This window comes from Zingiber officinale, chromosome 7A (assembly GCF_018446385.1).
Source record: "Zingiber officinale cultivar Zhangliang chromosome 7A, Zo_v1.1, whole genome shotgun sequence".
Lineage (NCBI taxonomy): Eukaryota > Viridiplantae > Streptophyta > Magnoliopsida > Zingiberales > Zingiberaceae > Zingiber > Zingiber officinale.
In genome coordinates this window covers 92,226,659-92,241,394 of record NC_055998.1, presented here as the reverse complement: position 1 = coordinate 92,241,394, position 14,736 = coordinate 92,226,659, and the positions used below count along the sequence as shown (strand labels likewise).

The 14,736-nt window shown below is 34.4% G+C and overlaps 1 protein-coding gene across 8 annotated transcripts; it reads left to right on the top strand.

Annotated features, from left to right (window-relative positions):
* The first annotated feature begins 6,743 nt into the window (after positions 1 to 6,743).
* Positions 6,744 to 14,711, top strand: LOC122001785 (transcriptional corepressor LEUNIG-like). 8 transcript variants are annotated; one of them, XM_042556714.1, is made up of 18 exons: positions 6,744 to 6,984; positions 7,406 to 7,503; positions 7,586 to 7,695; positions 8,381 to 8,707; positions 8,806 to 8,891; positions 9,157 to 9,244; positions 9,321 to 9,387; positions 9,631 to 9,641; positions 9,934 to 10,248; positions 10,367 to 10,546; positions 10,795 to 11,037; positions 11,154 to 11,268; positions 11,444 to 11,553; positions 11,666 to 11,815; positions 13,571 to 13,726; positions 13,816 to 13,932; positions 14,038 to 14,244; positions 14,378 to 14,711. In XM_042556714.1, exons 1-18 carry the CDS (start codon positions 6,953 to 6,955, stop codon positions 14,519 to 14,521), a joined length of 2,556 nt encoding a protein of 851 aa, XP_042412648.1. In that variant the 5' UTR covers positions 6,744 to 6,952; the 3' UTR covers positions 14,522 to 14,711. The 8 variants fall into 8 exon arrangements, with proteins under 8 accessions (XP_042412648.1, XP_042412644.1, XP_042412647.1 ...); XM_042556710.1 differs by having other exon boundaries at positions 9,631 to 9,680; XM_042556713.1 differs by having other exon boundaries at positions 9,628 to 9,641.
* Positions 14,712 to 14,736: the final 25 nt, after the last annotated feature.

Here is a 14,736-nt window from a genome sequence, read left to right as displayed (position 1 = left end):
TTGCATATAAATTTATCCTCCAAGTATTTGCCTAATGCCCGGGACTTGATCATGAATTAAAGGAAGATCGTCCACCTGACATGATGAGAGGGAAAGGTTTATTAAATTAATAGGCGCCGAGAGATACGAGAGAAAACAAAAGGATAAATAAAAAAAAATTGATTAAGGTTATCCTCATCTCCTCCAAGCTTGGCCCGTTCACCTCGAACATCATTTCAAACATCATCGTCCACTAGTGTTACACTTCATGGTGGGGCCCATTGCTTCCCCTCATGACCAAACATGAGTTAAGTCAATCGACTCATGGCCGACCCAAGTAAGATCAAGTCACATACAAGTTAATTCACACTTCCGTGTGGAAGAAAAAGGTACCTCTTTGGAAATCTTAGCCACCTCTTCACTCTCTATATAAGATAATGGTGGTAGTCCTCTCGGGATGAATGGTCAAACGTGAATTTAGGCGAGAGTTGAAGTAGGCTGGAGGCCTCACCAAGATCTGTCGAAGAAGGAGCCATGGAGGTTATAGTGGAGTTCACTACTCTCAACTCTCATCGAGCAACAAAATCCTAACACTGAGTCATGACCAGCGTCCAAGAAAATGGAGAAGAAGCTTTGTCTTCACTCTTCATTCTTATTTTTTTATTATTAGTTTATAAAGGAATTAATAGATCATTCCACTAACTTCTTATAAAAAAAATCATCTTATTAACTTTGCAATCGACATGCTACAACTCAGGCCCAACATGCCAACAATTCAATTCCTCTCTGACTCTCTTCTTCCCCTAGTTTAACCAATATCACTTTAAAATCATATTTTAAACCCCTTGCCATAATTTATTATGTTACAAAAAAAAATCTTTGAGCCCTCGTCAGAAATTATCTCTAGATCTGTCCATACAAATAATTGGCTAACGTATGATGATGTTATCTCATAAGATCTATAAGTCAAATCTCGGCTAGTAACCATATGTATACCTTTTCCTATGCACTATTCAACTACTTAATATTAGTAATCATCTGTGATTTACTTCTTCTATGTTGGTCTGAGAATAAGTCAGTGGAAGCGTTAGGGGCGAATGAATCACCTTTTGTCATCATATAAGATAATGATGGTAACATTAAAATGTACATTGTGATATCGACATGTACAACTTTCACTTCGTTAGTATCATCTATCTCCTCTATACTTCGATTTGAACATACGTCTTGAACTTCTTTCTAATCTGTGTATTTAGTCCTTGAAGTCATCGTCGTCAAAATAACTTTACCATAGTCCGCACATTACTTGCTTTGATAACTGCCGACCCAACCCAACAAAAATCAACCCAATAGAAGTTGATGCGACAAAAAGAAAAAAATTTGATCTAAGAAACATCAAGAAGCACCATCCATGGAAACAAATTAGAGTCATAATACCCCAGGGCAATGATGTAATGGTAGGATGTCTTCTTATTTTCTCAAGCATCTAAAAATCAAATCTTAGTTTAATAAATTAATGGATGAATTTTCGACGATTGACCTTAAAATACTGAACTGATAGGTTACCTGCTACGAGCGTGTGAAGACTTGTAAAAAACTTTTATAAAAATAGATGGGTTATCCTAATATTAATTAAAACAAAAAAAAAAATCACAATCACAAGGTAGCTACTTGATTTAACTCCCCAACAAAATATCATGTTGTATTAATTATACCATTTAAATAGTATAACAATCGAGTAATATTTTTTTATAGAAAATGTAATTATTAAGTATTAAAATAAAAATATATAAATAACTCATATATTATTTTTTTTCCTTTCATCAACTAAGCAACATATTTTTTATATTTTTAGTGGGCATCCAGTCTAATTCGGAGGATTGGTTTGCCTAAAATTTATTATTGGCCATAATAATTTAAAAGGTACTTATAATGGTCTATTTAAACTACCTACTGTTTTTTTCATGCTCGCTACCTATCAGAGAAAAATGTCTATAATTCTCAACCCTAAAATTCATGATATGCACCGATATCTAAGAGCATTCATGGTACAAAAATATTTAGAGAAAATAAATACCCTCACATTTTAATCTTCTCTACTGTGGCCGGCGGAAATTATAAATCACGGGTACAACTTCCTACCTGGTTTCTAATTTTAAAAAGAATTTATAATTAAAAATTTAAAAAGAGAAGTTGAAGCTGCGTGGGGGACCTTGCTGCGGCCCCACCTGCATCTGCAACTTTCTTTATTTTATATTTTTTTTATTTATTTATTTTTTAAATGAAGAATTAAAAAATATAATTAATTTTATTTAACAGGTAAATTAATAAAATAATAGTGATATTTAATTAGTAAGATGTTATTTGATATTTGATAAAATAATAGTGATATTTGATAGGTAGATGTTATAAATATTTAGTTGAAGGAATATTTAATTATGAGATTTAAAATATTTTAAAACTAAGATATTTGATTGATGTTGTGGGTGTAAATTTATAAATATTTGATGAAATATTATAATCTAATAATATTATAATCCAAATTTAATAAATTAAATCTTAAACAAAATATATATATTTTTTAAAAATATTACAAACATATCGATCTAAAATTCCTCTGGATAGTTATCATGAATGATGAATAATATAAAATTATTGATTTTTAAATTTAAATTCAAATTCAATTGAAAACTTAAAAATATAACTAATTTTGACCTGAGCTTCGATTCTGATTCTAATTATTCGAATTTTGACTTGAACTGTATTAAATTATAATTTTGAAATGACTTAGAGTTTAGTTTAAATTATTTGAGTTTTAATTTGAATATATTTAAATGAAAAATTTATAAAAAAAAATCAAAGTTTTATTCCTATTCGGTAAATTGATTCATGAATAATAAAATAAAATATTATAAGTTGATTTTGACTAGAAAAAATTATTAAATATATTAGAGTTCATTCGAATATGATAATTTTAAATATGAATTCAAATATTTTTCAAACTTACTTAGGAAGCTCACGAATATATTCTATTAGTTTGCATCCCTAGTCATTGTTATCATACCATTTTAGGAAAAGGTAAAACTTGAGGTGGCATTTGAAAAACTTGTCATATCACACATGATCATTTTTATTAAAAAAAAGAAATACATAAATAAATTGACCAAATATAAATAGGTAGATAAATTATAAGATAAGACCAAATATTACCTATTAAAAGGTTGGCTTTCTTGGCCACTTGAGACCAATAAAATGTTGCACCCGTTACCGTAATCATGACATGTCACCATTTAACAATTATATGTTTAGTTAATTAATTAATTAATTATAAAAAATTGATGGAATATATATATAATCCATCTATTTTTTATAATTATTTAATATATTTTAAGAGATTTTTCATGTTATCATTATATTTTTTATACACACTTGAGAAGAAATTCAAAAATTTAAAAGAAAAAAATAATATTAACTTAAACACATTACAATCTAACTTCTAGATTTTAAAATTTTAAACCCTAAATATATATAATATACCTCATGAACGTCTAAAATTTTTAATTTCAAATACTATAACTCAAGAGGGAAGTCTGAATAGGAAAAATCTTATTGACTCAAATCCATTATAATCTAATTTTTAAATTCTAAAATTTTAAATCCTAAATATATATAATATATCCTAAAAAATAAAAAAAAAGTATTATGTCTCAAATACAGGCTAAATTCAGATGCCTAAATTCAATCCAAGCACTCAAGATATGTAGGATCACGTGACTGAACTTAAGTGTTTGGGGTCTAGGTGCGAACCTTATCCTGTGAATCTGTCTGGACTAGACTTGGGGTGTCTAGAATTAATCCTCGTGTGTGAATTGGTCCAAGCTCCTAGATTCCCTCATTATTTTTTTTAATTTTATTTTATGATATATCATATATATTTATAGTTCAAAATTTTAGGATTCGGAAGTTGGGTTATAATGGCTTCCCCTTTTGAGTTATAATATTTCAGATTAAAAATTTTAGATGCTCACGGAGTATATTATATATATTTAGAATTTATGATTTTAAAATTTAGAAATTAAGTTATAATGAATTTAAATTAATAAAAAAAATTCTATAATTTACACTTTCCTTTTTAGATTATAATATTTAAAACAAATCATTTTAAATATTTACAGGGTATAACATATCTATTTAAGATTGCTAGAATGACTGAAAGGAATAATTTGTGTTAAATTTCAAAATAAATATTTTTTATAAAATATTTAAAATGTCTCTTTTATATATATAATGACTTTTAAATTTTTAAAAGGAATAATTTGTGTTAAATTTCAAAATAAATATTTTTTATAACAAATTTAAAATGTCACTTTTATATATATAATGACTTTTAAATTTTTAAAAGGAATAATTTGTGTTAAATTTCAAAATAAATATTTTTTATAAAAAATTTAAAATGTATTTTTTTATATATAATGACTTTTAAATTTTTAAAAGGATAATTTGTGTTCAATTTCAAAATAATTACGTTTTTAATAAACAATTTAAAATGTCTTTTAATTTTTTTTGCGGATGTGAGTCTGACACGCATCACAATCTAGAAAAAGCAAAGAGTCAGGGTTCAAATTATATATTTCCATAAGTACTTGGCAAGCTATTGACCATATCAAATTGTTGACATTTAAAATATCTTTATATAAATATCTTTCTATTTTGAATTTTAGCTATTTAATTTTGACAAAAAAAATTATAAAGCTAAAACTCTATTATTTTTAAATGGTGTAAATTTAATTAAAATTGCTCTAAGATAAATGGAATAATTTTAGTTAAAGCTACATTCGGTTAAAATTTTGTTAGAGTAATTTTTATTCAGTTTAAGTTAAAATTACTCCGTTTAAAGTAAATTTGGTTAAAATTATTTTAAGAGGATGTAATTTTAAAACGGTATTTTGAGAATTAAAATATAAATGAAGCGAACAACTTTGGTCAGTTTTTATTAATCATTTATAAAGTAACTCAAGATGATACAATTATAGTGCCTAGTGGATTAAAAGATGACAAACGTATTATAATAAACAAGGAATCAAATTTTTAATGCTGTTAAATGATTTTTTTTTTGCTCTTACAAAAAAAAAAAATCTCTTTCACTTTCTAATAATTATTTAGCGATTGAAGATGACTTCATGATTTATTTTCTTTTATATAATTTAGGGATGAATTGTAAAACTCTTTCGTATTTACCTTTTAAAAGTTGACTTCATAGTAGCAAATTCTTATGTTGTTTCCGGTAAATTCCGGAGTATGCAAACTGATCGTCGAGGATAGTGTTCGACACTATCTCCGTAAACGATATTGCTCCGCTACGGTGCTTAACGGATTGTTGCAATTCGTTCCCAAGATACAACGACGACAATCGTCTCGGAATCGTAGCACTCCGACTTCCGAGACCAGCCAACCTTTCTCGTAGGCTTCTTGGACTCTTGAATGCACAAGATGAGTGAGTGAATACTTGAGGAAGAGAAGATTAAGTTGAGTGATTTGATTCCAATCTGGAGGGTTCTATTTATAGAGAAGGAAGAGGCTTTAGGGAGGGGTGTGACCTTTGGGTGGATTAATCTGGGCCGTCCGGACTGAAGAGTTATAACCCTTCACATAGCCCCTTTAATCTCATCCATCAGATCTAAAAGTTGTGACCCTCAGATCTATCAGCCATCGGATCTGGATCCATTGATCCGATGCTTCAGATCATGTCTCATCCCAAGCCATCAGATCGTGACTCATTGTGATCCAACACTCTAGATCGCATCACAAGCGATCCACCATACTTCTTTGATCAACGTTGATCAACGGCTGCCATCCGTTCGCCCAACCAACTGTCCAGTCATCTCCCTTTGCCCACGAGGATGCCACATAGGCACTGCCATGTCAGGTACTAGCCTGACACGTCACCCGAGTGCCATGTAGGCACTGGAATGTCACCTGGAGCAACGTGCGCACGTGGCGGGTGGCGGGCTCACAGGTGCGAGCACCTGCTCGCCCCTGAGCAGAGAGTACCTGGTACTTTTATGAGTTAACTCCAATAACTCAACATCATTAATAAGTAAGGAATGCACATCGGAAATTTCCGATGTGGAACTATTCTCCCTTGCATTTCCTTAATGAATAACCAACGTTATTTTGGGCCGACTTTGAACATTAATTTCTCATTCACCCTTAATCGGTTTTGAGCAAATTAATAGTCTAAATCTATCTACGCGAAACGTAGATTTCAATTTTGAAGTCAATTACGACTTTCAACAATTGATGGCTTCCGATTTTTCCTCCTCAAAATCGTATTGGTCTATTTAGGCCCCAATATCCAACACCTTATGTGTCAAATGACGAGAGAAAATATATTCAGATATATCAAATTTTAACTTAAGATTTCATATGTTAATATTTTATATCTTAATTATCATATCATCTTTACCGTTTAGTACAATCATAAATGAAATAATGGATTTCATAAGTAATTAGGATTTGATTTTTATGCCATGCAAATAAATGCTTATAACGCTTGAATCTCTTACGAGGAAATTTTCTACGATCAGACCGGCCATCTCGAGGTGAAAAGTGAAATTTGAACACCCGAATTATTCCTAAAAAAATTATAGGAGGGTATTTTAGAAATTAAATTATAAATGGAGGGGTGTTTTGATAAATTTTGAAAGAGAGAGGCACTCTTTTGATTGATTTATTTATTTTTTTGTTTCCTTATTTTTAGACATTGTCCATGTCTTGTGTTGCTTCTATTTTATATCTCTTTGCTTGGCCTTTGTTTCCGGTGGCTCTAGGGTTTGGCTGGAAGCAGGAAGCTCAGGGGATTCATTAACCGGAAGGGATATTGTCCGAGGCGGAGGCTGAGCTCGTAGGGTATTTTTGCCGCTGGGGGAGATTTTGGCGATAGAGAGGGGCTGATTCGGTGTATCGCGGAATCATGTCGCAGACCAACTGGGAAGCCGACAAGATGTGAGCTTTCTTTAGTTTTGGCTGTAGTGCTCGGCGATTTGATGGATTTTAGGGGTTTGTAGGCGGTGCTGCTGTTTGTGTTCTTAATTTTGAGCTGGTCTTTGCTAGGGTTTTGAGCAACTTGTTATATTTCGGTTACGTTTTGAGAAAAAGAAAGTTTTTTTCATCTATCCGAACTTCTCTCTGTTGATAAAAAAAAGTTTTTTTTTATCTATCCGAACTTCTCTCTGTTGATTTTATGGCTTTGTCTAGTTACTTTTTATTCCAAAAATGTGGGTTTTTTAGATCGTTCCTTTTGCCTGTAGTTTGAGTAACTGGTTTTATGTTTCTTTTAGTTCTTTTGAGTATATTTTTTTGTTGTGAATGTGAAAAATGGTACCTTTGCTGATATTGGAGTCACTTACTGTGATGTTGAGACCAGGTTGGATGTCTACATTTATGATTATTTGGTGAAGAGGAACTTGCAGGCAACTGCTAAGGCTTTTCAAGCCGAAGCCAAGGTGTCCTCTGATCCAGTGGGTAGGTTGCAATTTGTTTTATGGTGTTTCTGTATATGGGTTGAGCTTATCCAAGAAATTGAACTCTTGGACTTTTGTCACAGCTATTGATGCTCCCGGCGGGTTTCTATTCGAGTGGTGGTCTGTTTTTTGGGATATATTTATTGCTAGGACAAACGAAAAGCACTCAGATGCTGCTGCCTCATACATAGAGGTGTGGTTCTCAGTTGCAAAACATTATACTTTTGATGATAGCTCTCTCTTCATGCTAATGAGTTACTACCTATACTAGTCACAAATCAGGAACATACTTACTGCCTATATGTTTGGCGATACATTATTTTTTTAAAAAAAATTTTTTGGCAAAGAGAAAGCCTTATGTTGAGAACCTATGATGCTCTACAAACAAAATTTTGATGATAAGTTTTCTCCAACCATCATTTTACTAGCAGAAAAACTTTGGTCCTTGATTTTATCTGAACAAAGAAGAAAGGTGCATGCGGCTGTCTTCAGTGTCTGGAATTTGGCATGCATAATTATACTTGGATTGCACTATTTATTAGCATAGTATAACTTTTACTGTGGGACCATTGTTGCTGTTGCCCTTCGATTGGAAGATCCCAGTCATGTTCTTTCATGACCTTGCAGCAGTACAGCAGCAACAAAAGCTAATGCATCTCAGTGATAGGAGTAACACAAATAAAAGTAAAAGTTTATTTGGAATCAATTTACACACCTAATTTGTAGAAAATAAGTGATTTGAGAAAGATCTTACAGCTTGGAGTATCTACTATCTCTGAAACTTGATGCATGAATGCATTTGTTTGTGATATACTGGTCCTATGATAAGTTATCTATGCCTTTTTGAGTCTGAACACTGATGTTGAATTTTATGCTAGACTCAACTTTTAAAAGCAAGAGAGCAGCAACAGCAGCAACAACAGCAACCATCTCAACAGCAGCAGCAGCAGCAGCAACAACAACAACAACATCTGCAAATTCAGCAACTGTTGTTACAGAGGCAGGCACAGCAGCAACAACAGCAACAACAACCACAGCGCAGAGAGGGAGCTCAGCTTTTAAATGGCAATGCTGGTGGACTTGTTACTCAAGATTCTTTGATGCGCCAGAATCCTGGAACTGCTAATGCATTGGCCACAAAAATGTATGAGGAACGGCTAAAGTTGCCCCTGCAACGAGATTCCTTAGACGAAGCTTCAGTTAAAGTACTACTATTAACATAGCACTATTTTACCCTAACACACTTGTCTAGTCTGTCATATATAGTATTTGATTCAATTGATCACTCATCTTCTCCATTCAGAGGTTTGGTGATAATGTGAGCCAGGTCATGGATCCAAACCATGCATCCATGCTAAAGTCAGCTGCAGCTCCAGCACAACCTTCAGGGTATGCTTGGTTGACATGGCTGAAAGTATTTGCCTCTAGCGTTTCATTTTTGTGACAGTTTGATAGCATGCATATCTATGTAACATATGAACTCAATAGTAGAATCCAAGGCCTTCAAATATTAACTTATTGTTGTACATATGTTATTCAACTCATTCTGTTTTGGCATGTTTCTTGAACTAAACTGTATGTTATTATGCTTGTTCTTCTGACATTATGTATTCTAATATATCTTAAGGTCCCTGATCCAATGCTTTAAATATAGGCATGTTTTGCATGGGTCAGCAGGTGGTCTATCAGGGCCTCTTCAGCAGGTTCAGACCCGGAATCAGCAAGTTCCTGGGTCATCGCAGGTATGATTTACTGAAATGTTGCTGTTTTAATTATCTATTGTTTGTTCTATGATTGTATGCTTTACAGGAAATAAAGAGTGAGATTAATCCAATTTTGAATCCGAGAGCTGCTGGTCCTGATGCTTCATTGATTGGAGTTCCAGGTAGCATCTGTTAGAAGTTTGAGTTTCTTAGGATTTTATTACTACTTTCTGTTATTATTTCTGATGCTATTGACCCAAGGAGAAATCGTTCTCTTACTTATGGACGGGTAAGGGCCAAGACATTTAGTGGTGGAAGTCAGTTTTCTTATTTGTTCAGCTTTTCACTTAATGATGCTAGCATTTGAGCAGACACACTAACCTTTTATTCAGCAGACTGACCAACTCTTTGTGCTTTGTTAGCAGGACCCAATCAGGTTGGTAACAATCTGACTCTTAAAGGCTGGCCACTGACAGTAAGTATAACTTTTGAAATAACTGAATTGGAAGATCCTAATTATCATTGTTTTTTTTTAAAAAAATTTTATTGTAAAAAGATGTTCTAGTTTGCGAGATACTTGCAGTTACATTCTTTTGGTAGCTCAATATCCTGCCATGAACGTGAATTTCTTTCATTCTTTTGTTCTCTGTAGGAACTTTGATTTGGGCTTGGGAAGTATTGCTGGAAGCAAAATATCTTATGGTGCTTATTTCTTTGACATCTTATAGGGTCTTGATCAACTCCGTTCAGGACTTCTACAACAGCAAAAGTCATTTGTGCAGTCACCTCAATCACTTCAGCAACTGCAATTTCTAAGTCCACATCAACATCAGCTACTTCTCCAGGCACAGCAAAATCTGAACTCATCAGCTGCAGCAGATATTGATAATAGAAGACTAAGAATGCTTCTGAACAACAGGAACATAGTTCTAGGAAAGGATGGCCAGTCAAATGTTCTTAATGATGTCATACCCAATGTGGGTTCGCCCATGCAATCTCCAAGTCCTCTAATGCCTCGCACCGATTCGGATTTATTAATGAAGGTTTGCAGCTTTTCCTTTCATTCTATGATGGTACATCATGCTGGACATTCATTCTATGATATGATGTCATACTGCACACTCACATTTTGCCTAACTATTTTTTCTATGCTTGTAATAGAAAATAGCTCAGTTGCAACCCCAACAACAACAAAGCAGCAGTCAGCAACAGCAGCTTCAACAACATGTCCTTTCAAGCCAACAGTCTCAAAATTCTAACCATCTGCTTCAAGAGAAACTTGCAGCAGTTAGTATGACTGTTGATGGAAGCATGTCAAATTCCTTTAGAGGGGCTGATCAGGTATTATTTTACCTTATCTTGGTATTGAATCAAATTTCTGTTTTTGTTGTATTATCATCATTAAGTTGCATTTGTCCCAACCATTTGGGTTGGTTACACAAATCTTATTCCTCTATTGAGCTCTTTGTAAGTCTGTATTACTAGCAAATGTTGCTTTCTTTTCCTTTATAGCGAAAAGTAAAACAAAATCAGCATTTAGTCTCCTATTTCCCCATAAGTTTTAGCAACTATTTGTTAATGAATTGTAGACTTCAAACAATCAAAGTGGCCGTAAACGGAAGCAGGCTGTTTCATCCTCTGGTCCTGCAAATAGCTCTGGAACTGCAAATACTGCTGGGCCTTCCCCAAGCTCAGCACCCTCGACACCATCAACTCATACACCAGGAGATGTGATGTCAATGGCACAATTGCAACACAATGGTGGTTCATCTAAGCCTCTGATGATGTTTGGTGATGGGACTGGTCCTTTGACATCTCCCACTAACCAATTGGTAATTATTAGGATTGTTTGTTGTTTAGTAACTAAAGTTATGCCATGAACGTGTACTTTTGTATTTCTTAACTGGTACTTTTTCATGAATTGTGGATAATGATTTTTCACTTGCAGGCTGACATGGATCGCTTTGTGGAAGATGCATCTTTGGATGATAATGTAGAATCCTTTCTGTCCCATGATGATACTGACCCAAGAGATGTTGGTCGCTCTATGGATTCTGCAAAAGGTTCTACCCCCTGCTCGTTCCCCCTGCTTGGTCTTTGTATCTGTTTTGAAACATTCGAAGAATTACCTATCCTTTTTGCTTGCTTCCTTTTTCCTGTTTCTAACATTGGATGCAATTAAAGACTAAACTTTCCTGTTTTTAATGCATTCTCTCATATCAGTAATTGGCCTTTCAGGTTTCTCCTTTACTGAGATTGTAGCAGCTAGAGCAAGTACAAATAAAGTTGTTTGTTGCCACTTTTCATCAGATGGAAAACTCCTTGCAACTGGAGGACATGATAAAAAGGTGAAATATAATATGATGGCACACCAATTAATCGTCACTCATAATCCGGCTTTTTTCTTTTTTGAATAACTATCTTGCAGGATACTGATTAGTTATTGATTTTGTCATGCAGGCAGTTCTATGGCATGCTGATAGTTTGAAGCTCAAATCTACACTGGAGGAACACTCCCTGCTGATTACTGATGTTCGGTTTAGTTCAAGCTTGCCTCGTCTAGCTACATCGTCATTTGACAAGACTGTGAGAGTGTGGGATGCTGATAATGTTAGTATTTATCGATTAACTTTCGTTCCATTTCTCGTTTAAAAGCTTCTAATCATTTCAACATATTCATGGCTACTTGATTCTACTGTTTACTTGCATCCATCTCATTGCATCCATCTCATCTCGTATATAGCTTCTCTACCTCATCACTTGCAGGAGAGTTCATATGTTTCTCCTGGCAGATACAAAGAATGTGGTACCTAACAATATTTTTGTTACCTACAAATAATTTATATTTGAGTTACCTAACACTAGAAAATACTGCTTCTAGGTTCCAATTAGATCTGTCACAATCTGCAAATAGCTGAATCTCCAGAACTTTTTATATTGACTTGGAAGAATCAAAGTACTTCTTCGTTGTCCTAATAATTAATCAGGATGAGATCATGAGATGAAATGCACATAGGTTACTCTATGAAGTTGTGCCAATTACCATCGCCATCTGTGTAGGTGTATACTATGCATTGTCTTATTTTTTGCTCAGGGATTTGCATGCTTGGCAATTAGCTATACCCTGGTTTGGACTATTCTTTCACACTTAGATGATCTGTAACGTTTGGTCCAGTTAAGAGCGACCATTATGAGCATAAACTAGGCAACAAATGAGTGAACATGTAGGCGTTTGAGTTTATTCTATGTTTTTTTATATATATCCAAATTGGAGATGTATTTGGGCATAAACAAACTGGGTTCTCTTCATGACAAGACTAAAATGATTGCAAGTTCAAACTGAACATGCTGGATGATATTCTATCACTAATAGTATATTTTTGACATATTTGATTGGGGCACTGGCCAGTTCATAGGGCAAGATTGTCTTTAAGAATCAGTTAATCTTAAATATCCTTTACCATCATCCTAGATATAATTCTGATTTTGTTTAGGTAACTTTGCAGAGATGTGATATCTTTATCAGTTCTCATATAAATGGAAGTTTGTTTCTCATATAGATGCCCTAGTTAGATCATGTGAGACCATGATACATTAATCAAGAAAGCGAGAGATCAAAGAAACTTTAGGAATGATAAAATAAGATAAAATTTCATGTACGGGCTGTGGAATGTGCTTTTTTTTTGGCAGGCTCAACTGCATGCCAGGAGTAGCTCTCTCCTGGCCCTATAATTAGCAACATAGAACAAAAAATGGATACTATAAACAAGGCGAGTGTTACCGACAATATAAATGCCACATGTGTCTGTCAACTGGTTCTCTTACTGTGGTAGTAGATTTAGGTTAACCTATTCTAACTGACAAGCTAATCAAATATTAAGTTCTCGAGTTATATATAGGCTTATGTGCATTTTATAAGGGCAGTTAGTCATATCAAGCAGAGTGAGGTCCATTAGATTATTTATCTTGACAAACCATGGATTCTCTAATTTTTACCATCCAAAAGATCTCAAGGGGTTGCATCTCAAAATCTTAGTTCATTTGTCCAGTAGTCAAAGAGATATACCACAACCAAATGTATTTTTCAATTTGAGAAGTATTAGTCTTTATGTATCGCTTTCTTTGAACATATCACCATTGTCAGGAACGATGATTCAGTGCTTTTGCCCTTTTAAACACAATGCATTAATTTCTTACAAGTTGACTCTTTATTCATTGGCTGGACCAGTTAGGAACTTGAGAATCGCTACAAACAGAAAAAGTGATTTGTTCACTATGATGCCTGCTGCATTGCTTCTGTGATTTTTCTTCATTGAACATTCGAATTTCTAACAAATGACTTGTTATATGATTTCTGATGGACAGCCAGGCTATTCACTTCGAACTTTTACTGGCCATTCCACATCTGTCATGTCTCTGGACTTTCACCCAAGTAAAGAGGATCTTATCTGTTCTTGTGATGGTGATGGCGAAATGCGTTTCTGGAGTATAAACAACGGTAACTGTGCCAGAGTTTTTAAGGTACATATGAAACGGTATTATGGCTTTTATGATTTGTAAGTGTACATCCTTCTAATTTTCAACAAAGCTATTGATTTCTGCACGCTCAGGGTGGAACTACTCAAATGAGGTTTCAGCCCCGTCAGGGTAGGTACTTGGCTGTTGCGGCAGAAAGCACCATATGCGTTCTAGATGTTGAAACACAATGTCGTAGGCATACGCTGCAGGTTGGTTGTTGTATCTGAAATCATATGGATTTCAGTTTATCTATTAATAATATATCTGAACTTGAACGGCCATTGTGGCTCATTGACATTGCTGTTCGACTTCAGGGGCATACAAAGCATGTCGATTCCATCTGCTGGAACTCTTCTGGTGATCGTCTGGCTTCTGTCAGCGAGGACTCTGTCAGAGTTTGGTCTCTTGGTTTGGGAAGCGAAGGGGAATGTGTGCACGAGTTGAGTTGCAATGGAAGCAAGTTTCATTCATGTGTTTTTCACCCTACCTATCAATCGCTGCTCATAATTGGTTGTTACCAGGCAAGTTTTTCTGCTTCGATATGAAAGTTCTATTTCTCCAATTTGTATTTCCAATAATTCTGTCGACCGTGTGGTATTTTATGCTTCTTCACAAGTTAATTTGTTCTGACTGTGAGTGGTCGGCGGTTTGCAGTCGCTAGAAGTTTGGGACATGAATGAGAACAAGACCATGACTCTTCCTGCTCATGAAGGTTTGATCGCAGCTTTGGCGGCTTCAAATGCGACTGGAGTGATTGCGTCTGCCAGCCATGATAAGTTTGTTAAGCTCTGGAAATAGCCTTTTGTGAAGCAGAGAGGTAGTAAAATGCGTTTGCTCGGAACACGACCGGCATGGGAAAGACTTTCGGTTGTAGTTTGTGGTGGCATTGGACATGTATTCTCTCGACATCTATATCCAAGTTAAATAGGGTTCTGTACTAACCGTGTGTTATGTTTCGGTGATCGGTTGCTGCTTTGTTCCGCCTAAAGACCAGTGTTTGTAACACCACAAAG

Excerpts from the sequence above, each read along its gene's own strand:
- LOC122001785 (XM_042556707.1), top strand. The coding sequence starts at position 6,953 with ATGTCGCAGACCAACTGGGAAGCCGACAAGAT. Across the intron at positions 7,504-7,585 it reads GGTGTCCTCTGATCCAGTGG|CTATTGATGCTCCCGGCGGG; the intron begins GTAGGTTGCAAT and ends CTTTTGTCACAG. Across the intron at positions 9,245-9,311 it reads AAGTTCCTGGGTCATCGCAG|GAAATAAAGAGTGAGATTAA; the intron begins GTATGATTTACT and ends TATGCTTTACAG.